At 36.3% G+C, this 24317-nt stretch overlaps 4 protein-coding genes and 1 long non-coding RNA gene across 5 annotated transcripts; 3 read left to right on the top strand and 2 right to left on the bottom strand.

Moving 5' to 3' along the window:
* Positions 1–299: 299 nt before the first annotated feature.
* On the top strand, positions 300–2397 carry LOC112035447 (uncharacterized). Its single transcript, XM_024068272.2, has one exon. It carries the CDS (start codon positions 364–366, stop codon positions 2272–2274), a length of 1911 nt encoding a protein of 636 aa, XP_023924040.2. The 5' UTR covers positions 300–363; the 3' UTR covers positions 2275–2397.
* A 2659-nt stretch (positions 2398–5056) lies between these two features.
* LOC112035266 (protein ELC-like) lies at positions 5057–8646 on the top strand. Its single transcript, XM_024068092.2, has 2 exons — positions 5057–6512; positions 8410–8646. The coding sequence occupies exon 1, from the start codon at positions 5286–5288 to the stop codon at positions 6486–6488; it is 1203 nt and encodes a 400-aa protein (XP_023923860.1). The 5' UTR covers positions 5057–5285; the 3' UTR covers positions 6489–6512; positions 8410–8646.
* Positions 8647–10717: 2071 nt separating this feature from the next.
* LOC112035403 (pentatricopeptide repeat-containing protein At1g11290, chloroplastic) lies at positions 10718–13362 on the top strand. Its single transcript, XM_024068238.2, has one exon. It carries the CDS (start codon positions 10803–10805, stop codon positions 13257–13259), a length of 2457 nt encoding a protein of 818 aa, XP_023924006.1. The 5' UTR covers positions 10718–10802; the 3' UTR covers positions 13260–13362.
* Positions 13363–14255: 893 nt separating this feature from the next.
* On the bottom strand, positions 14256–18779 carry LOC112035455 (uncharacterized). The gene is made up of 3 exons (XM_024068282.2): positions 18519–18779; positions 15492–15847; positions 14256–15394 (listed from the first exon to the last, which is right to left on the bottom strand). Exons 2-3 carry the CDS (start codon positions 15843–15845, stop codon positions 14822–14824), a joined length of 927 nt encoding a protein of 308 aa, XP_023924050.1. The 5' UTR covers positions 15846–15847; positions 18519–18779; the 3' UTR covers positions 14256–14821.
* Positions 18780–20428: 1649 nt separating this feature from the next.
* Positions 20429–23614, bottom strand: LOC136068814 (uncharacterized). The gene is made up of 3 exons (XR_010630137.1): positions 23086–23614; positions 22210–22281; positions 20429–21039 (listed from the first exon to the last, which is right to left on the bottom strand). It is a non-coding gene; the product is annotated as an uncharacterized LOC136068814 (long non-coding RNA).
* Positions 23615–24317: the final 703 nt, after the last annotated feature.

Raw genomic sequence — 24317 nt, 5'->3', positions numbered from 1 at the left:
ATGAATGTAATGTTGAATATTTTCCCTGATATTACTTTTGTCTGCATGAGAACAATGAGGTTTCTTGACAGTTGTGCTATAAGAAGTTTCTGTATAAGAACCACAAACTTTTTAATGAAAGATTTCTTTATGGTTGGTTTGCATCCTTAATTTATTTGTGTTAAGTGTGAATTAGAAGATGCAAGGCCAAGGGTTTCTGTTTTTGAATTATATCAGCTTAACAATCTCTGATCACATTTTTTTTTAATCAATATGGTGTAGGTTCATATGGATTAGCTGCATATATTTTGTTTTCTAATGCTAAAAAAATAATTTTTCTTATAATTGTTGCAGTAACATTTTTGGCTCGTTTGAACCAGAAAGATGTCTCCAGCGTCAAAATCCAAGTCTAAATCCAAGAGTAAGCCCTCTGCAGGGGCAACCAAGGAACAGCAGAAGACTTCTTCTAAGCCTTCTGGATCTAGCAACACTGGGGGTGGTAATCCAGCAAGTGCTTACAATCCAGTCTCTGGAACATTCCATTCCATTGAAACATCATCTGCTGCCACTTCGCCACCTTTTCATGACAATGGTCGTTATTGTAATATAGATGATACAGATGAACATTCTAGTAGCCCTCATGGAACGGTATCGGAGTATGACTCAATTTCCAACAATGGCAGCTGCTCTGGTGAGTCTGAAGACCCAAAAGATAAAATTGCTCATTCTACTCCACGGCAAGAGGCAGTACCTGGTTCTGACAATGACAGACGAGAGAAGATCCGTCTGAAAAATGAGAGGAAGCACCAGCGGCAGAGAGAAAGGCGGGCACAAGAGTTGCATGACCGTTGCAATGGCTATCTCATGTCAAGAAAGCTGGAAGCACTATCTCAGCAGCTTGTGGCAATGGGGTTCCCTTCTGAACGCGCAACATTGGCTCTGATGTTGAATGAGGGCAAGGTAGAGGAATCAGTCACCTGGCTTTTTGAGAGAAATGAAGAAGAAAATCACCAAAATGATAATACGAACCTTGGGAGTCAGGCCAATTTGAAGATTGATATTAGTGAAGAGCTTGCTCGGATTTCAGCATTAGAGGTGAGATACAAATGCTCAAAGCAAGAGGTTGAAAGAGCTGTTGTTACTTTTGAAGGTGATCTTGATAAGGCAGAAGATACATTGAGAACACAGAAGCAGGAACAGCATGCTACTATGTCAAAGCCAGAGGAAATGGCTGGAGCAAGGAACCTGATAAGAGCACAAGAAATGCCTGTAGCTTCAGTTACAATACAGCAAAGAAGAATTGAAAGGGATTATAACTACCCCCAGACAGCTATGGCAGTGCCAGCATTTTCGGAACCTGGGAATAGGAACCTACAGATTTTAAAGGCAAATCATCTGAAGGCACTGGCAGAGAAGAGGTGGCTCGCTATGGGAGCAAGCCCTTCTGCTCCATTGAATTTGGCACCACCTATGCAAGTAGCACCTCCATCAGCAAAAGTGGAGGCACGACTTGGTGTTGTTGGAAATGATGGAAGAATAATACAGCAAGGAGCAGTGAGGGAGCCAGTGGTTGTGATGCAGCGCCCCCAGTCCATAAATGCCAAGCAAAACCCTGTTTCTAGCATTAGTGCGTCAGCATCAGGAGCAGTTCCATGGTATGCAAGCAGTGTTCCGGGTGTTGACAACATAAGGTCAAATGGGAAATTCATGCAAAATCAGAGTGCAGGGAGCTTTGGTCCGGAAAATCAGCGAGCAGAGCAGTTCTACCATCAGGCTCCTTATAATGAATATCCATTCATGTTTGGGCCAGTGGATTCCACATCAGCTGGCCTGGGGGGCTCATGGAGCACAATGGGTGCATCTTCACCTTCACACTCAATTCCTTCTGAGCCTCGAGCTTCATGGAAAACAATGGGTGCATCTTCACATTCACTTACAGTTCCATCCTCCCTCGGGCTGTTTTCTGGTCAGGGTTCAGCAGGAACATTTGGCTCACCTGCACATGTGGATTGGAATACAGGGGGGTTGATGCCTGAGTTGGACTATACCAGTATAGATTGGACTTTGGATTACCCATCATCTGCCAAATCAAATGGACTATGGCTGGGGCTTTCTTCATTTTTGAGGAATAGTTCAGGCATTAGACTGGGCAGTACAAACGGCAAATTCATATCGGATGGTGGAGTGGCTACAGAAACATCATCTTCTGCTGGTTTGAATGAGTGGACATCTCCCTTTGCAGGCAAGGACATCTTCAGTGCGCCCAGGCAGTTTGTTTCTTCTCCATCTCCTTAGGACTAGGAATATGACTTTGGAGCAAAAGGAGAAAATGTAAACAGATGTGGTTGGTTTGGGATGGCTGTGTTGATGGTTGTTTCTGGTTTACTAATGAAAATGCATCTGCTAGTTTCTGGCTTATTATTTGGTTTCTCACTTCTTTCTTTTTTCACCTTTTCTATTCATTTAGATACCTTTGCATTACTTTCATATATGCGCAACACTTTCAACCCAGGTAACATGTGAGAGGTGACTATTACATAGTTTCGTCAGCCAAACTCCATGGTTCTCCTACTTTGGATTCCGTCACACGCCCGCAACACCCTCCCACCCGGCGGGGGGAAAATGCAGTGGTAAATGCTGTGTGTGTGTCTAATCCTTTGCTAAAAACTTCTGATGATTGAAGGTTACAATCCTGCTTTTGAATTGTGAGAATTGCTTTGAATTGAAGTATATTTGAACTAAAAGACCAAAGTTGATCTCAGAATTTAAAACATAATCGCAGTAAAAGTTTCATAGAAATAGAATCTCTCCCTTCCTCTCCCGGCATTTAATCATCACCAGGTTGTAGCTTATGCAAGAATCTGTGAGTACCATGATGGTATCCATCACGCTAGTATACCTGTTTCCTCTTGTATAACTATTAACTAGTAGCCTGTGCACTCTTCCATCGATTTTCAGTAAAAGCTTCAATCAGTGCAAAACAAATTACTTGTTCTTCATATTTTTTTGGAAGTGCATTTATATTGATGTATACGCGCATAAATTAAGCGTTGAACATAGAAGATTACCAATCAATATCACTCAACCACTATAATGTATACTAAATTGTAGTATATCTTAAGGGTCACATGAAAAGATGTTTAAGTATGCTATAGGTTGTTTTCTCTTAAATTACTCCATTGACAAATACTTCTTATTGATTAGTGCTTACTATTAAAACGATGCTGGCGTACTAGTTGCAGCAAGCCAGCAATTCTAGTCGAGCAGGCATGAGGCATGGATTGTGGATACCACCATACCTGTCTATATATATATATATATATAAAGTCATCAATTTCAGCATGGTGACAATGCTTGGCATAACCTACAAATACAATATGATTTTTTGCGGGTTAGTATTTAGTATAAATTGGTTCATGTCAAAGTGGATGGACATGCTTTAACACAATTTTAAATTGATCAATTTTTTGTTGTAATCACCTGAAATAACCTAATTCATATTAATAAATATTTTTATTTAATAGAAATTTGAATTCTAAGTATAATTGAAGAATGAAAGAATTTCAATGGTTATACTGATAACTTTTGTATTGAGAGTTTGAAACTCTAAATTCCTAAACTTTTTTATTCAAAACAAAGAAGACAAAAAAAAAAAAAAACTCTATTTTCATCTTATTTTCTTAAACCGTGTACTAAATGAGTTGACATAGGTCGTGTTGTGTCACCCAGCTTAATAAATAAGTTGCATTGAGATGTTGACACAATTATTAAAATGGTCATGTTAGGGTTAAGATATATATTTGAACACATAAATGCGACCTCCCAATATAAATTGCCACCCTTTTTTAACCCAAATTTTTACTCTTGCCTTTGTCGAGTCAAAAACTAGACTATCTCACACCAGATTCAATAGTTGAATTAGCTAGCCTTTACATGCTCTTATCTAAACTGATCACCAAAATTACTTTTTTACCTTATTTTATTTATTTTGTTTTGTTTTGAATATAGACTTTCTCACCAATTCATAAACCATAAAAGAAAGTCCACTACGGTACCACCACACACTCCTTGTAAAACAAACAACACACACATACATGCATACATAGATCTCAAAACTTCTTTAGGAAGCAAAAAAATTCCCATCTCTCTCTCAATTTTTAATGGTCTAAACATCCTCAAAAAACTCAAACAACAAAATGGAGACCTAATTTGACGTGACTCATAAATAGGATACCCTTTTTTCCATGGGTTAGTATTTAGTATAAATTGGTTCATGTCAAAGTGGATAAACATGCTTTAACACCATTTTAAATGGGCCAATTCTACATTGCAATCAACTCGAAATGACCATATTTATATTTAAAAATGTAACTTTTATCTAATAGAAATATTAATTCTAAAATATAATTGAAGAATTAAAGAATTTCAATGATGGTATCCATAACTTTTGCATTGAAACTCAAGTCCCTAATCCTTTAACTCAAAAATATAAGGGAAAAATCAGTCATATTAGGGCTGATCTATGTATTTTCAATTAATTAATACAACATGTCAACGTGAATTGCCACCTTTTTACGGCATAATTCTTATTCTTGCCTTTGTCAAACTCGAAACTAGCTCAAATGCATGAACAATGTTACATACAAAAAAATAAAAATAAAAATTAACAACATTTTTTATTACAGCTGAGATGACAAGTTCTTATTAGTTAATGAAATTTATTGTATTATCTCAATACATTAAGAAGATTTAGAAAGATAGTTATAACTTCATAAAATGTCAAAAATACCCCTAATGTAATTAGATAATCTTTTTTCCTAAAAATTGCACACTCTTTATTTAAGTATATTTCACACACATTTGATACAATTTTTTCCTAAAAACTAGTACATACTAAAACCAACCGTTTACTTCATTTTAAATCTTAAATTTTAGTTAAAAAATTACATTACACTTAAAATAAAAAAGAGAATCATATCACCCGTGCGGAGTAAGGAGGCTAGTTTATTTATATTTTCGTGTATAAAGTATAAAACTTCCCCACCAATGCATAGATAGGACCAAAAAGAAACTCCACTACTTCTTCACTACTCCTTGCAAAACAAACAACACGCTGCCACCGTGACACGCATATATCTCAAAACTTCCTTACTAAGCACAAAAAAAAAAAAAAATTTTTTTTTTCCCCCATCTCTTTCCTCCCCCCAACAAAATCCCCATTTCCTCTGATATTTTTAAAGGTCTGAACATCCCTCGCAAAACCCATACACACACAACACCAACACCAACACCAACAACAAAAAAATATGGAGACCCAACAATTCCTAAGCTCCGTCCTCTCCCAACGCGGGCCTTCCGCCCTCCCATACTCCGAAGACACCAAATGGCTAATCCGCCAGCACCTCGTTGCTTTAACCTCCGCATACCCATCTCTCGACCCCAAAACCGCCACCTTCACCCACAACGACGGCCGCTCCGTCAACCTCCTCCAGGCCGAAGGCACCATCCCGGTTTCCTTCCAGTCCGTCACCTACAACATCCCGATCATAGTCTGGCTCATGGAGTCCTACCCCCGCCACGCGCCCTGCGTCTACGTCAACCCCACGCGCGACATGATCATCAAGCGCCCTCACCCTCACGTCAACCCTTCGGGCCTCGTGTCAATCCCTTACCTGCAGAACTGGATCTACCCAAGCTCCAACCTCGTCGACCTCGCCCGGAATCTCAGCCTCCACTTCGGCCGCGATCCGCCGCTGTACTCGCAGCGCCGGCCGAACCCTAATCCTAACCCTAATTTCAACCCTTATGGACCCACTCACGCGCCGGCGGCGGCTTACACGCGCCCTGCGATTCCTCCGCCGCGGTCCTACCCGGCTTCCCCTTACGGTGCTGCCGCGGCTGCGGCGGCGGTTCAGACGGAGGATCCGTCGGAGGTGTTCAAGAGGAATGCGGTGAACAAGCTCGTGGAGGCGGTGCACGTCGAGGTGGTTTCGATAAGGAAATCGCGTGAGGCGGAGATGGAAGGGATGATCAACGCGCAGGCGGTGCTCCGACACCGGGAGGAGCAGCTGAGGAAAGCCGTGAAGGAAATGCACGACGAGAAGGAAGGGTTGGAGCAGCAGTTGCAGATGGTCCTGATGAATGCGGACATTCTTGAATCCTGGTTGAGAGAGAACGAAGCGAAGGTGCGGAGCTTCGGAGAAGGTGTGGACGTGGACGACGCGTTCGAGTGTATGGACGCGCTGTCGAAGCAGATGATGGATTGCACGGCGGCGGACTTGGCGATCGAGGACGCCGTGTACGCGCTAGACAAGGCGGCGCAGGAGGGCGCGGTGCCGGTCGATCAGTACTTGAGGAATGTGAGGCTCTTGTCGCGCGAGCAGTTCTTTCATCGCGCCACCGCGACGAAAGTCAGGGCGGCGCAAATGCAGACTCAGGTGGCTAATATGGCTGCTCGGATATCGCACTATGGCGGGGATCCTGATGCGTTGCCGCGTGTTCGAGCTTGATTTTGATTTGCCACACGCTGCTTTGTAAGTTGGAAAAGTCTTATAGTTTTAAGGTCATGTGAAAATTTGTCAATGCTTTATTTATTATTTTTTTTTCGTTTTTGAAAATTGATTTTTAGATTGTTCTTAATGATATGTATGTAAACAAGTACAGGTTTTTTGATATGATATTATGGAATAATTGATGGGTTAATGTCAAAATTTTGTTATCTTATCTATATTTACTTGTGAATTTAAGATAAGGTCGTTTCGTTAAGATGGGTTTCGGAGCTTAGTTGCAATTCTTTGGTTTGGTTAGTTCTCAATTTGTGTACTGAGGGATGTTTCCTGGTGTAATATGTTTGTAGTTTGAGTTTCTTGTTTTTGTTACAAATAAGTTATACATGTACTTTTAGATGATCTCTTGATGCCAATTAGTCCTCGCTTAAATGGCTCCTACTCTATTTTTAAGAGCAAGTGGAGGGTGAGCTAATAACCTATCCAAAACAAGAAAAAGAATCTTCTAATAGAGTTTGGCTTACCACAAGTATTTTTTCAATTGGACATGTAGTTAGTTTTTCCTTGAGATAGAATGATGTGGTAGTGGGTGTTAATCTCCGCCTTTAATTTAGTTAGTGGGTGATGTGGCAGTTTCTCATTAGATTTCATTTTAAAAAGTATTAGAGGGAAGCCAAACCCCTTCTAATATATGTGACCTTGCTAAGGAGTATTGATTTTGTGGTTTGGCTTTTGCATTGAGATGCTCTGGCTTATTGTGCAAAGCATAATGCTGATGATTCTTCCTTGAGTCATTGCACTTATTTCAGTTACTAGAATCTTTTCCTGATATGCTAATCTTTCTGGTGAAGATATCTTACCATTGGATATAGAAGTTACTACTTTCCGCATTTCAGTCACCCCATGTACTTAAGATTTAAGCAATAGGAATTGATCTTTGTTGGTATTCAATTAAATTAGATCTCTTTGTTTTATGAATTTTCTCCCAAATGAGTCCTTTGATGTGAATTTTGATCATCTTATATCAAAAGAAATGAATGGTAATCTTTCACTTGTACATAATTCCATTGAGGGAAAATTCATTTTAAGTCATTTGATAAATCTTAAAAGTCCATGTATGTGTAGCTTTTCAACAAGTCTGTTCTGTAATCCTGCACCTACTAGGTTGCCATTTAAAAGGCTGAAATTTTTATCTGCTCTGTGCTTTTATAGAATCTGGACAGCAGTTGGTTTGCCTTAGAGATTTTGGTCTATTCGTAGTCACTATATTATAAGAACTATAAGTAGGATGCAACACTGACATAAGCCTGTCCATTGATGCAACTTAACTGTATGTTTGAATGTGAGTTGACAGGGGATAGGAGATGAGAGAGGAAAGAAAGGGGTGTTTGAATGTATGTTGTCATTAGTGTGTTGTGAGCTTATTATTTATTGTCTGGTGGTCTCTACTGAGGCATGAAATTTTAGTCCTGTTAACTCACAGTTGATTTCTATCTACTGAATGGCCGAAAGTGTATTAACCTACTGCTGTTGTGTGCATTATTCTCTAAAGAGTACACACTGACTTGGTTTTAAATTAGGCTACCAAAGTATGCCTAGAAACTTTGCTATTAAAAAAGTCTTGTCATTACTGTGCAATTTTTTTGATAAAAGGGATGTTAAAAATCTAACATAGGAGGCCACAAGGTGGAGATCATATTTTGTACTTAACAATCTATTCTCTTGTTAACAGCTTTAAGAGAACCATTTTGAGATGATTCCATAGACTTGTATGATCGTTATTAATTTTGTAGTTTTTCTGGTACATGACATTACTAATCATTTACTTTTGCTATTACTATAAGTGTTTTTGGTGCTTTCTGCCAGTACTGTTACCTACATAATTTAACTCACAAAAATATTCTGGAATCTGAATATTTGGTAGGTGCCTTCTAATTGCTGCATTGGAGATGTTCTGCAAGGCTTGGACGTCCAACACTAGAAATTTTTTATGTGCCATGTACTTGATCCACAAAAGTACATGACAGTATGTGAATATATAACTATGTACATATTTTCTTTCGCAAATGAAATTTGTATATCATGTATGCCAAACATGACCTTATTGCACGGGAATTTTCAGTTTCAATCCCTTCTTAAAATAAAAGTCTGTTTTCATTAATTTTTCAGTTTCAATCCCTTCTTAAAATAAAAGTCTGTTTTCATTAGTTTGTATATTTGGGATCCATAAAGCCGATCTCAATTTTATTGGGATTAAGAGACCCAATCAGTTTACTGAAAAGGCTTTAGTTAAGTTCATAAATATTCTTTTATGTTCTTGTCGCTTCTGTATAATTTTGGCTAATGTTAAGCCTAAAAACATCTTTTGCCTTAGTTTCACTGTGCTCTTCCCCTTCCCGATCAATTATCACATGGATTTGGTATTTCACTTTTTCTAGATGCATTCTCTTCTCTTCAACTACCCAGCTGACCTATTCAATTAATTAAAAGACCATCTTACTTACGAAATAAACACAATTACTGCATCAACAAAATGGATTATGGTCTTTTGATTCTTGAACTATCGAATGAGGTTTAGTTAGATCCTTCTTCCTCATAGAATGCTTAGTCTGGGACTGTAGGTATGAAGAGACTAAATACTTGGGATGATGTATGGATACACTACCGATTACTGTTGTCAGATTTTTTGATAACGTTGAACTACTGTTGTTAGTAGTTGCACTAGTGACAGGGCATTTGCTTCTTCTGTTAGCTAACATTTGGCAAAAAATCAAAGTAGCTCGGTTAAGTTGCTCTACATGCTTTTGTGTGGCATAGTTGAAAAGGTGCAGATGATTCATGATTGTACTGAAAACCATCGCAGAACTAAGGCTTATGATGTGGGCTCAGGATGCTAGTATGGCTGATTAGGATTCACCTTCTATATTGTGGTATAAGAAAACACATGCTTTCATTTATCTCTCTTCACAGTAAATTGCAAGCATTTCATGAGTAATTGAGTTTGTTTATTGACTTATGCAACTTTGTGATTCCAGTGTCAGTGTGAGAGACTCTTTACATTTTTTTTTTGGTTCCTTTTATTCCTTGTCTGTTAAATTATTCTTCACTTTACTTCAATGGAAACTTAATGTGGCAGAAATTTCTTATGCTTCTTTTTTAGAATTCGATAGTTGTAACAGTGGGGTGGGGTGATTCCAACCTAGTTCTCTTGTAAAGAAAAAGGAGGCAATGTCATTGTGCTACAAGGCTTAACATGGTCAAAAGCTGTCATTTTCACCTTCCATTGGTATTTGGTGATGAACTGATGATTATAAAAATGAAAAAAAAAAAAAAAAAAAACGCGGACTCCAGAAGTAGTATCTGGCAACCAAATCATATCCATAATATTCCAGCATTGGGACCAACCATTGTGCATCATCGTTCAATGCTAATGCTAATGAAAGGGGCATGATCTAATATTAACTACTCCGAACAACCATTGTGCATCATCACTCAAATGTTAGTGATTCATTACTACTGAGTTGGATTTAATGTGGAACTTTAGCCGATTGTGTTGTTGGGCATATGAAGAGTCCAAAATCCAAATGCAAAATGTCTCTACTTTCATTGAAATGGACCGAAATGGGTTGAACTAGACCAAAGTTGACTGAATAGATAAAAAAATATACAATAAAATTTTCCCATCTTAGATCCTCAATTATTGAATTACATATAACATTTGAGAAAGTACAACTTAAACTCATCACAACACAAAAACATTTGGAAGGGTGTGAAAACAATCTCTGAATAGTGGAGAGGCTTTTAGACTTTTCCTTTTTAACGCTTTGCTTGTTTTAATGAAAAATCTTGTCTAAAGATAATTTTTCATATTTTTTTAGTGTTTGGATAATATTAGAAAAAATGAGACAAATGAAAACTCTCTTTAATCAATATAAAAAATATGACTTATTTTTAGATATAACAAGCTAAATAAATGAAATTAAAATTTATTTTTCAACGCATTTAAGATTGCTAATGAACAAAGAAAAATGAGATAGTTATATATATTTTAAATAACACATTCTTTTAGAAAACATCAAAACAAACTGTACTTGCCAAGAACTTGGTTATTATCTTCTAAAAAAAAAAAAAAAAATTCATTATTTCTCCCTCTGTAAAAGTTGTAACTTGCAATAAAGAACCTTTTTTTATTTTTTTTATTTTTTTTATTTTTTTTTTTTTTAAGACAAACAAACAAAATTTTGAAGAACTTCATCCTCAACTCAACAGCCGCAGCAAATGTAGAGAAAGCGAGATAGAAAGAAGAAGAAGAAGAAGATGATGATGAACTCTTCTTCACAGTTCTTGCACCTCACAAACAACAAACCTCCATCACCACCAACTCCTCCCTCTATACCAAACCTCACTTCTCACACTCTGTCCCAAAGAACCCACATTCCTTCTCATGTCTACAAGCACCCTTCAGCTCTCCTCCTCGAGCTCTGCACTTCCATGAAAGAGCTTCACCAAATCCTCCCTCTCATCATCAAAAACGGCCTCTACAGCGAGCACTTGTTCCAAACCAAGCTCCTCAGCTTGTTCTGCAAGTACGGCAGTGTCAACGAAGCTGCTCGTGTTTTCGAGCCCATTGAGGATAAACTCGACGTGCTTTATCACACTATGCTTAAAGGGTATGCTAAGAACTCGTCGTTACACAACGCCATGTCGTTTTTTGTTCGAATGAAGTGTGATGACGTTAAGCCTGTTGTTTATAACTTTACTTATTTGTTGAAAGTTTGTGGTGATGTTGCGGACCTTAGGAGGGGTAAAGAGATTCATGGGCAGGTGATAACTAATGGGTTTTCGTCGAATGTGTTTGCAATGACTGGGGTTGTGAACTTGTATGCGAAGTGTAGACAGATTGAGGATGCGTATAAGATGTTTGATAGAATGCCTGAAAGAGACCTGGTGTGTTGGAATACGATAATTGCTGGATTCGCGCAAAATGGGTTGGCGAGAGTGGCATTAGATTTGGTTTTGAGGATGCAGGAGGAAGGGCAGAAGCCTGATTCAATCACGGTGGTGACTGTCTTGCCTGCCGCTGCTAATATTGGGTCTTGGAGGATTGGGAAGTTGATTCATGGGTATGCTATAAGAGCTGGGTTTGAGTTGCTTGTAAATATTTCTACTGCTTTGGTAGACATGTATTCGAAATGTGGATCGGTGGGGACTGCTCGGTTGATCTTCGATAGGATGAAACAAAGGACTGTTGTTTCATGGAATTCCATGATTCATGGGTATGTACAAAGTGGAGATCCTGAGGAAGCAATGGCAATTTTTCAGAAGATGCTAGATAAAGGGGTTGAGCTGACCAATGTTACTGTTATGGAAGCTTTACATGCGTGTGCTGATTTGGGTGATCTTGAGCGGGGAAAATTTGTTCATAAATTAGTGGATGAATTGAAACTTGGATATGATGTTTCTGTAAAGAACTCTTTGATATCCATGTATTCCAAATGTAAGAGAGTTGATCTTGCTGCTAAAGTATTTGAAGGCTTGCAGGGCAAAACCATTGTCTCATGGAATGCCATGATATTAGGTTATGCTCAAAATGGGCGGGTAAATGAGGCTTTAAATCACTTTTGTGAGATGCAATCCCAAAATATAAAACCAGATTCATTTACATTGGTGAGTGTGATTCCTGCTCTTGCAGAGTTGTCAGTTACGCGTCAAGCAAAGTGGATGCATGGACTTGTTATAAGAAATTGTTTGGACAAAAATGTCTTTGTGATGACTGCTCTTGTTGACATGTATGCTAAATGTGGAGCTATTCGCACTGCCAGAAAGCTCTTTGACATGATGGAGGAGCGGCATGTGACAACTTGGAATGCTATGATAGATGGATATGGGACTCATGGCCTTGGAAAAGATGCTGTCGAATTGTTCAATGATATGCAAAAGGGAACCATCAAGCCAAATGACATAACTTTTCTGTGTGTTATCTCTGCTTGCAGCCACTCAGGTTTGGTGCAAGAGGGTCTCCGCTTCTTTTCCAGCATGAAGGAAGATTATGGTTTAGAGCCTGCCATGGATCATTATGGAGCTATGGTTGACCTTCTTGGTCGATCTGGACAGCTCAATAAAGCTTGGGATTTCATTCAAGATATGCCTGTTGAGCCTGGGATTACAGTATTTGGTGCCATGTTGGGCGCTTGTAAAATTCACAAAAATGTTGAACTGGGTGAGAAGGCAGCAAAAAAACTGTTTGAGTTAAACCCAGATGAAGGTGGGTACCATGTACTGCTCTCGAATATATATGCCACAGCTTCAATGTGGGACAAAATGGCCCAAGTGAGAACCATGATGGAGAAGACTGGGCTTCAAAAGACTCCTGGCTGCAGCCTAGTGGAATTGAAAAATGAGGTTCACAGTTTTTATTCTGGAAGCACTATCCATCCCCAATCCAAAAGAATATATGCTTTTCTTGAGACATTGGGAGAAGATATTAAGGCTGCTGGTTATGTGCCTGATACTAATTCGATTCATGATGTGGAGGATGATGTTAAGAAGCAGTTGCTCAATAGCCATAGTGAGAAGCTGGCTATTGCGTTTGGACTGTTAAATACCAGCCCGGGAACAACCATACACATCCGAAAAAACCTCCGAGTTTGTGGAGATTGCCATAATGCAACGAAGTATATTTCTCTTGTGACCGGACGCGAAATCATAGTGCGTGATATGCATCGGTTCCACCATTTCAAAAACGGAACTTGTTCTTGCGGAGATTATTGGTGAAGTTGTCAAGGGTTGATTCTTGAGAGTTGATGTACTAGCTACAAATGATGATTTACTAGGAATGGGGCCTCGGGGTACAGATAAGAAGAGTTCCTTCGATGAATTTTGTTCTTTCCATATTGTTACACATCATGATATTATTGACAATCTTCCCCAAACTCTGCAAATTAATATCTTAATAAGAGAACAAGCAGAAGGTCTGGAAGTTGAGCTGCCATTTTTCTAACCAACAAACATTAAAAAGGTACATCTTGTAATAATCAGATCATTGTTGAATAAGTTATTGTAATTTTTTTCCCCTTCCCCAATTACTTCTGAAATGGAATATGTAGTCTATATGAGAATCCTTATATCAAATTTAAGCTTCTTCTTCTTCTTCTTTTCCTCCGGGAGTTCCTTCTCATTCACCTTTTATATATATTTATTGGTTTAAGCAGAGTAATCCCTAGTACTGATTTGAAATGGATGGAGCATGTTTTGAGTTACAGGCCAAATTGGCTCTGGTCATGGAAAGGTTATCACCTGTCCTTCCATATTAAAATTCACAATCGTTAATTTTTTTTTTCTTCTAATATTCAGATTATAAATGACCTCCCGGGCTGATGTATTCAGTGCTTAGTCTTTACCTTAAATAAACAATAATTTAGTGTCAAGTAGGATATGCCAATTATTTGCTGTGAACTAAATCAGTAAGCCGGTTCAATACAGCTCTAATAATTATGATAAAAAGAAAAGAAATAAGAGAGAAAAAAAATTCCAGGATCAAATTCATTTTAGTTTTAATTTCAAAGTGGTGACATAAAGTAATTTCTCCCACGTTGCAAAATCAATTCATCTTCAGAAAAGATCAACTTGGAATTAGAAGTTCCTCCCAGCAGAATCAGCACCAATATGATAATTTCGTTTCTGAAGTCAACGGCAATGATAATAATAATAATAATAATAATAATATTATTATTATAGTAATGATAATAAGACGTAGAAAGAGCATACCAATTGTTAAAAAAGGCACAGCTTAAAACATAATTAAGAACTTGTGAAAATTTTGGTGTCTACAACATGCAGCGTAGTACACTTTAGTGTAATGCTCAACCCAACTGCTCTAATCTGTTGGTCGCTTACCTGTCTGCTAGCATCCAAATCCAATGGAAATGGCAAAACAATTGTAAACAAACCAACAAGGCTGAAAAGGCCTCAACAGTCGACAACACAGCTTGAAACAATTCGTGGTAAACACATAAATTCCATGTAAGGCTGAAAGAGAAAAGTCCACCAGCTATTTCCAGGTTTAGATAATCTAAAGGGGGTAAAAAGCAAGAAAATAAATCTTCTTAAGCCTACTGCTAGTTTGATAGCTTCACTTCCAAAACAGGCAGCATGGAAGCCAGAACATGTCTCTACAATCCTAGCTGCTTGCCAATTATATTCACCCTGTGAATATCTGATATCTATACAGTCACCTCCAAAAACATCAACAAAAGATGGTTCAAATAATGTGCAAACATCCAGAAAACACCAACAATATCATGAGTTATATACCCCAAAAGTCCTAAGACTTGGCCCTACTTTCCCTTCCACCACCAGAACTGTCGAAACAAATACGTCTTCCTCATTCGAGGGTTGTAAGTCAAGAAGGCTCTAGCTTTGACAGGGTCAGCATTCAAATACTCAAAAGCATACATCTGTTTAGCCTCTTCCAGGCCATCGATCTCCATCACTGCCTGTAATAGCTCATGTGAGTCAATTGAGCATTTGCTTCGCTCCATAGAATCAGCCAAGCGCCGAATGCTGGATGCCACAGCCAACATTGCATCCTGAAGAGCCTCTGAGCCACGAGACCGTTTTGGGATTTGTCTGAGAGGCTGGGCCATAGGAGGATCGTGAGTACCATCTGGCATTTGGGCATACTCTGGTGTTCCAGTATATGACTCTGTCCCATCTGTGTCGCTTAGTTCTTCTGAACTTGGAGAAAGATATGAGACAGAGTCATCATCACAATTCCTGAAATCTGTTGGATGGCTTCCGTCCTTCATCTTAGCCCAACGGCTAGGGGCTTGGTAATTCCCACAAACAATCTTTAGTTCATCATACATCTCTATCTGTTTACCTCGAAATCCTCTTGCATCAGGATGTGCCTACTCCAATGAATCCATGAACACCAACAGGAATATTGTAAACAACAGTATGACACATTTTAAAGAGAAAAAAAAGGGGGGGGGTGTGAAGACTTACTGCCACATATCTCTTCCAAAGATCGTCGCTTTCACACTCAATCATCTTTGTATTTGGATTCCACTTGAATCCCTCTTGACTTAGCATATCCTTCATTGCCTTATACCTCTTCTTAATTGTCTTAAGTCGATTAATTACTTTCTGATTGTTCAAGTTTAAGTTAAAACAAGAGTTCACAGCAATACAAGCAGCAGTGTAAGCATTTTCATTAAAACATTTGTCAATTTTGTTCCCGTTTCTAGCCTGCACAGCAAGGGCTTCAATAAGGCACTTGTCCATTGCAATTGACCATACTACGTTCCTTCCTTTGTGCTTCATATCCCGTCTTTGCCCTTGAAGGTCATATTGCTCCATTCCTAAATCAATAAAGGACAGATAAATATATTTCGTGCCACATGATAAAATAGAATTCAACATACCGATTGACATACTGATCATCTCAGTGATTAGTAATAGAAAATGCAAGTGACCTAGTCCAACATTATCAAATGGATCATGTATTAATTACATGGCATCTACTTCACTTTATTAGGATCAATAGATAGATGGCCTTTTAGTCATTAATATCAGATTCAAAGAGAAAAACAATTTCTAAATAGATAGATTGTTGCAACCATAGCAGCATATGAAGTGAAAACTTGGTTGGACAGTTCCATTTTATGTTGTAAGTCTTTGCACTAATGTATGGGTACTGAGTTTTCAAGTTATCATCATCAGTGCTAGATAATATGGCAATGAGGTTAACTCAAATGGAACCTTCCCCTTTTTAAGAGCAAGGTGGAGAGTGAGGTTGTTGACCACCACAGGTGCAATCCATAATCAGCTTGCAATATCTAGAACTGTAAATTTTTAAAGGGGAAAAAAACCTATGATCTGTGATTCTACTTCATTTTATTTATTTCAAAATCCTTCAACAATATAAACACTTAAACGGCATTCATTATTTTATTCTCTTACCCAATAAACTCACAAACAAGCAAAATTTTAAACCACAATCTAGAGGCTCCCAACACCGATTCAACTCACAATGCATTTTATAACGCATATTTTATAGGACCATAATCTGTTTAGCATGCTAGGAAGTTAAATTATATTTGTGCTTATAAACACTCACTTCCCAAATTCTTCTTCAGTATAACATTATTCTAATTGCCCTTTTCTTTCTTCTTCTCTGCAGCAGCAACTTAAATTTGAGCAAAATTGTCAACCATGGGTGAAAGGTCACAAAACAAACCAACTGGCCATTAATTTGTGAAAGTATAAGGTCACGAGTATTAGTATATGCTTCATTTATGAGCAATTGAATGCAGGAATCACGTATAAATCCATACCCCTTTAACACCGTTAGGTTAGCAGTTCATGGCTGACTTTAGAGCTGGCCACTGCCAGTGCATACATATATTACCAACATAATTTGCCTCTTGATCTATTCAATTGGGGATGACATGAGAACATATCCAAATTACTATATTATGCCCAATAAGTCTCAAGACCATCGGCATGGTAGATAGATGTAGAACAGAAGCTTCCTGTCCTGTATTAAATTTAGGTTTGCAGAGTGCATCCAATGTCTCGTAGCACAAAACTAAATATGTTGGACATATACATTAGACTTACAAAACATTGATGAGAGTTCATAAGCAATAACATTTCCTCCCTCTAAATACATGCCTTTTTTCTTTTTTATTGTCAAGTTACACAAATACCCAGTGAATTTTAAAACATTACCTCACCCTTCACCTCATTTTTTTATGAAGGGAGGAAGTGCCATGTGAGCTTAGAGCTCATTGACTACATAGATGTAACCAACATACTACAGCCCAATTCTTATTAGACCAAAATCAGTAACCAAAACCTACAACTCAATCTGAAAAAAATGCATTCAACTAATTACATATAAAAATTATAAGGTATTCTTGAATCAAATCAGGTTCAAATGCAAATCATGTTTACATGGATTAACATACAAGTGTCAGAGGAAGTCAATTCATATATCCAGTCATCCATTATCAACATCATCCAACCCCCATAAGTTTCTAAACATTCTTACAACATTCATTAGAAGTAAAAAGTACATAATATAATCCTATTTATAAATATTCTGACTATATTAACTGTCATTATGGTTCACACGTTCCATAACATATCTATAATAAAGTAATCACCAAAAGAATTTTATTCAAAGAAATTATTAGGTAAATTTCAGAATTGACAACATCGAAGTCCACATTTAATTCTTGTGAATGTTACAACGTTTGAACATTTAAGGGATTGAAGATTCTTCAATTTCATGTTGAGCTGGGCATAAGTAAGCTTTCACAAAATAAAACACGTGGTGCTACACATATTTGCCAAGAAAATGGAGGGGAGGGAATGAAATTCACTACAGATGCTCCCCTCCCCTGACTTCCCAAACCAAAACAGAAAAAATTAACTAACCCCAACAACTTGTGCTAGCCACTGAGCCTAGTCACCTAGTAAGCATGGCCACGATATGGGTATGGGTACAGGTGCAACACGGGTAATTTCTGAAAAATTACAACATGACACGGCGGCACGACACCCCAAATGAAGTGTCCATGCTTCCTAGAAGTCACAACTCTTGCCTTTCTCCTAAAGTTCAATAAAGCATATCTTCAGATAGTTTTCGGGAATTATAAGATCAATTCACAAACATCCAGTCAGTCTATTTTGTTTTTCATAGTGTTTCAAGCCCAAAACACACAATATAAGAAGAAATTTCAACTAAGTGGTGTCATGCAATTACACCCCACACACACATACAGAGAAAAATCCAGTAAATGCTAACACTTTCAATTACACAAATGAAACCAAAAAAAGCAACTAGTACAACATAATGCCCACCCAATAAAATTTCACAAGCTATCTCACCCAAATATTTTTCATCCAAAAAAAAATTTACAACAAATTTTAACAAAAATCACACACACACACTCACAAAAAAGAAACTGCATGCATGGATTCACACACACAGATATATCTAGAGAGAGAGAGAGAGAGTGATACCTGAGTCAACGGAGAGAGGAGATTCTGATCTTTGGAGTGGTGGAAATCTCTCGCCGGTCAGATCGCCGTTTCCGACTTCATCTGATCGCCGGAGAAGTAGCGACAGAGTCAAGACGATGAAGGAGAACGACTACTTCTGCTGCTGCTGCTATTACTAGGGCGGCTCATTTGGGAGGATAGGGTTTTTTTTCTCGAGAAAATGATGCTTGAAAAAAATTTTCTCGACCCGCACTTTCTCGAAAACCAAACGCTTACGAGAGAAAAGTTTATTTGAGTTCATTGGTTAGCGTGCACGGCGGTTTGGTAAATTATAAGACAGTCGTATCAGTAGCTGCCACGTAAGCTAAAGAGTCCAACATAGCAAATAAGTAGTAGCAAAGATTAAAATCATCGGAAAATGGGAATTAAATTAAGCATTTTACTGTTGCAAATGGAATAATTTATGCAAAGTGAATCCAGATGTTGAAAAATGTTGAATCAAAGAGAATATGTTGAATTTTGGATTCCAATTTTTCAATATTTCTCTCTCTCTCTCTCTCTCTATTTGGATCTTTGTGTTTGTTTTTTTTTCCTCTTATTGTGTTGGGTATCATGGACTCGTGTGTGACTCACATGCTATAAGATACGTATTTTTATACGTAAGATTGATTCATTTTATTTAAGAACTAAGAAGACATAATGCATGATTAAAACAAACAAAGGAAAAACAAAAAATCATTCTCCATGGGATGATGGTGTCGTGCACAAATCAATTCCAATTAGTCTTGTTCAAATAACCAAAATTTTCTATTCCAATAAGTTAACTCATATGAATCGCTTCTTATTCCACTTCGATTTAAATTTTAGTCCATTTCGCTCTATTCTACCAATTTTGATCCTCTTTGCTAAATTTTAGTTAATATGTGAACAATTTTTTTTTTCCTAGGTATTTTTTTATTTTATAATTTCCTTATTATTGAATTTGATTGTTCTATTAGATATTATTTCCATGTGACATTTAAAGCAATTTCAGCTATTAATTTGATTTGATTTTTTTTTTCTTGATTTGATTATTGAAATTCGATTCTATTAGGCTTGATTCGTTCTAAATTAATGGGCTACTTATTATGTAATGGGATATATGAATACCCATTATGTAATGTTGATTTTAAAAAGTGAGTAATAGTTGATTTTTAATTGATAATTTAATATAGTATGAAACTTAAGTATATTGGGGTTTAATGATACTCTAGTAGACTAGTTGTAATAGCATCATTTATTTATGATCCCTCATGTTTGTCAATTTATGGTATTAATTACAATATTATTTTTGTTAAAAACTACAACATTATTTTTGTGTTAGAAATGAATATTATACAATTAGCAACAACTTTGAAACGTTTTATCAATATAAGTTAGTACAAGAATATTCAGTTCCAACTTTCAAACAAACCAAACACGGTCATTGGAGCAAGATTGGAAACTCTGTTTGAGCAACCCATGCCTTTGCATGAGTGGATTACCATTTTTATTGCTGCAGAGAGAGAGAGAGAGAGAGAGAGAGAGAGAGAGATACAATGTTGAATTTTTTTCCAAAAATTAATAAAAATGGGAAATTTAGTTACAATTTTTTAAGTACAGAGTATCAGGTTCTCCAATTAACTTTAATACAACTACATGTAAAGGAATTTGGACTAGTTTCTATAACAATGTCATCTCTTTTATATATGTTTGCAATTTTTTAGACCAATATCTCTAACAATTTCTGGCTACACATTTTTTCACGTTTTTGATTTTCAATGAGCAACAATTTTTATCTTTACTAGAAATTTTGAAGTGGTACTGAATTCCCTTTTAGAATAATAATTTTGCTTTGAACTATTAAAATAATGGTCCACATTAAACATAAGATGCAAGTCCAGAATATGCACAGTTAGAAGTTTCTTCAACATAATTCATAAGAGACAAATGTTGCATTGAAGAGAGAGAGAGAGAGAGACTCAATTCAAAGCTACAATTATCTACTGAAAATGAATCCATGAAATGGTTGATACAAAACAATCTACTACATTGGCGTGGCAAAAAATTTCTTAATTGCTTGCTAATTTTTGGCCTTGGCTAAATAGAGAGATGAATCTTCTACCTAAGTTCGAGGCTTGCAGAAATCTTCACCCCACTTCCCACAATTGATGGCCTTACTTTAGTTTAGATTAATCGAAGGACAACCTTGCTCAAACAAACACTTGTATTTCCAAATTCCAATAACGGCTAAGTAGTTCTTAATGTGGCTGTATTCTTGAGGCTTGTCAAATATTTTTGCCTTCTCATTCATATTTTCCAATTTTACCAAACCCATAGTCCATAGCTTCAGACATTTGACCCTCCCTTCCATGGTATTCCGGGCATATTGTGTCTTTAAAGCTTTTGCTTTAGACGTTGTGATCACTTCTTCCATGGATTTCCGGGCTTGTCACGCCTAGTTATATTTAAAAGGTGTGTAGCTTATATTGTCCTCTCAATGAAAATGCTAGGATTATCAATGCTGAAAGAAGGAGAAACAAGAAAATTTAGTGTTGCCACATATGTAGTGGAATAGAAATCAATGAAATGACCTATATACTTTTAGCACAAAATGAAGTGCTTACAAATTGTGGAATCCTGTTTTCAAAAAATGAGAGAATGTTTATGAGGTACTCAGATCAACAGTCTAAATATAACAGAGAGATTGAGAAAAAAATTTCTAAACACAATTTTGTGCTTAGGTTGATCATTGAAGTTTTCACCCTCAAGCATTCATCAAATATAACCATTTTTTATTTATTTATGATTAGGACCAAGAATCCAATCAATGTTAAACAAATAGATTTGCTACAAAGAGAAGTAAAATAAGAAATACTAGGAATCTTCGATGTTCTGATGAATAGATTTAATTATAAGACATGCCATCTCAAAACCCAGCATATAAAGTAGGCATTGATTGTAATATTTAAGCTTTTAATTCATAGTAGAACTAGAAAATAGCCGCTCTATAATGCTTTCCAATAACAATATGCTCTCCTTAAACTTGCATTACAGGCAGACAAAATTTTGACAGTGTCTTACTTGGAGCATTTCAATGAATAGAAGTAACTAAATCAAAGACACACATAATGGCTGTAACAGCAATAATAACTAAATCAAAGAGCCTAAATCGTTCAAAAAGATTGCAACTAAAAAAGATTCAAATACGTATGCACTCATCTCCTAAAAGAGTGTTAGATTGACAAAAATAAAATGATTAGAAAGCCTTCCATACAGTTAGAAGATTGAGGAACACATTTTTTAACAAAATGATATTATTTTTGGGTTAGAGATAAGCTTTATATTTTAAATTTTAATTTTTAATGGAATAAAAATGTATTCCCTGCATAGATCAAGCACATAAGCCACAAGTTAGTATAGAACAGATTCAAAGATTATCATATATAAGCTAACAAATGCTATTCCTTTTTCACTATTAAATTGGGTCCTGGGATTTATTATATAAACACTGTCGGCCCAACCCCTGCATTGATGATCCTGTGTTTGTAAAAGCTCCATATTATTTTACTAGTAGTTTATAATTAATTGAATATAAATATAAACCAAGTTGAACAACGTGTGACAAAAATTGATATGCAGAAATAATACATTAAAGTGAACATTAATAAGAGGACTATGGAACAGGACATACCACCACAGGTCTCTACAATCCCTGAACAAATGAGTTTTTCTACACAAACACCTGTTTATCTTCGTCTTATCCCTGCAAACATAAATCAGACACCAATTATTTGAATAAATAATTCATAATTTGAAATGGTCGCTTATTAAAAGGTTGTAATAGTTACATAACATGTGTATGAGGCAGACAATGCCACTTCAGCTGAAATGGTGTTTTGAAAACACAATTTCATGCATTCAGACGTATGCAATAAGAAGTGTGCGATAAGATTTATTTATTTATTTTTATTTTTTTTAAGTATACACTATAAAATATAAACAATATTTCAGCACACATTGACTTGTGCCTATGGCATGCAATGTAATTTCTGAAAATTGGAACTGCAATTTTAATTGGCCTAACCTAAAAATGTGAGTGAATTAAAAAGTTTTTTTTTTTTTTTTTCAGAATCAGCGAATTAAAAAAGTTGAGCAAATTATTTATTGATATTATTGGTATGGTCCGACGCAGTCCAAGGAACAAAAACATTTCAATTAGTCGAAAGGAATGAACAGTACAACAAAAAAACAAAACTCGGTTTCCCAAAAATATACACTATGTACCTTTTTTTCATTATGGCACACAAATATTTTTGGGGAAAAAACAGAAATTGTGTACTTTAGACTTTAGACTCAAAAACTAGATGCATGAGAAATTTGATAGCCCAAAGAAAAACCCAAGGCCATTTGGTGAAATATCATGGAAAAGGCGAAGATTTGTTTAAACCATTCACTCTAGAATAAGAATAACATAAAAAAGACTATCCGTATGACAATAGCAAAAAAAAGCTTGTTATTCATAGAAGTATTGGAAAGTCATTCTTAATCATAAAAGAAACGCACTTACATTTCAATTGTAGGTTTATTAATTTTTGAAATATGGATTTCTTCTGGTAAATCATTGATCCGATTTGACAATCCAGTAATCTTTTTTGAGATCACATTCACGTTTGATTTTTGAAGGGATGGATAACTAGGTGGATTGGGTGGGATTGGAAATGGAAGATGGGAAACAAAGGGAACATGAGCAATTAGGTATGAAGCCATGGCAAAGGCATTAAGAATTGAGATGGGTAGACAGGGCTAGCCATGAAGGGTATTTATGCGGCAAGAATACAGATTGAAAATAAATGGCATGACACGCCTATTATTGTCAATTTTGGAAACACAATCCAGCATTTATTGTAATTTTGGAAACAAAGTAAGGGGAGGTTATTACATTACAATTAGCTACCAAATTAAAAAAGGACCCTCTGATTCCCATGCTAAACATGCCTTACATGCCATTTTATGATCAATGCAATTTGATTGTCCAGAAAATGGCCAACCATATATTCCATTGGCTTAATTTCTTATCAAACCTAAGATGCATGCATGTTAGTTTTTCCCCATGTATAGCATGTTTTAGAGACAGAACCAGGATTCAAACTTAGGGGGCCGAAGTTCTTTGTTCAAAAATTTTAAAAAATTGGAATATCAATACTAGAGGTTGACAACAATACATTATTAGCATTAATTTTTTAATTATTTTTATTTTTTATTTTGAAAAAAAAAATCAATAATATGAATTTATAAACAAGAGTTTTATAAGTCAATTGGCAAATCCTAATATATTCAAGGTTTGTCCAATATTAGACCGATTCTTTATTCTATCCACATTATATATATATATATATAAATTATTCATTTTATTCACAAAATTCTATAACTAATAACTTTATAGTGCTATATATATTATAAATAGTTAAAATAATGGTTAAGAAATATCATGCAGTAACATTCAACAAAAAAAGGGTGAGAGAATTATTGGTGTCTTGGTAAGGTTGAGAATTGAGATTATTTTTTTCCTTTAAAAAAATTGCAAGGTTGAAAAAAATAATATTTTCCTTTAAAAAGAGATCTATCAAACAATCACATGATAATAGACGATAACTTTGAGTCTTTTTTTAAGTAAATAATAAAGCTTTTCCCATCATTACATTAATTTAGCTAGGGCACAAAGTTTATTACCAATAGACTAATCACACACATGCTTTGGTGGTAGTTAGGTAAGCCACAAAACAATAAATTGCTATTATT

Source organism: Quercus suber, unplaced genomic scaffold (genome assembly GCF_002906115.3).
Source record: "Quercus suber isolate HL8 unplaced genomic scaffold, Cork oak 2.0 scaffold_136, whole genome shotgun sequence".
NCBI classification, from domain to species: domain Eukaryota; kingdom Viridiplantae; phylum Streptophyta; class Magnoliopsida; order Fagales; family Fagaceae; genus Quercus; species Quercus suber.
Note: the sequence above shows the minus strand (reverse complement) of the source record. Positions and strands in the feature narration are given on the sequence as shown.

Excerpts from the sequence above, each read along its gene's own strand:
- LOC112035447 (XM_024068272.2), top strand. The coding sequence starts at position 364 with ATGTCTCCAGCGTCAAAATCCAAGTCTAAATCCAAGAGTAAGCCCTCT.
- LOC112035266 (XM_024068092.2), top strand. The coding sequence starts at position 5,286 with ATGGAGACCCAACAATTCCTAAGCTCCGTCCTCTCCCAACGCGGGCCT.
- LOC112035455 (XM_024068282.2), bottom strand. The coding sequence starts at position 15,845 with ATGGAGCAATATGACCTTCAAGGGCAAAGACGGGATATGAAGCACAAA. Across the intron at positions 15,395-15,491 it reads TTTGGAAGAGATATGTGGCA|GCACATCCTGATGCAAGAGG; the intron begins GTAAGTCTTCAC and ends TCATTGGAGTAG.
- LOC112035403 (XM_024068238.2), top strand. The coding sequence starts at position 10,803 with ATGATGATGAACTCTTCTTCACAGTTCTTGCACCTCACAAACAACAAA.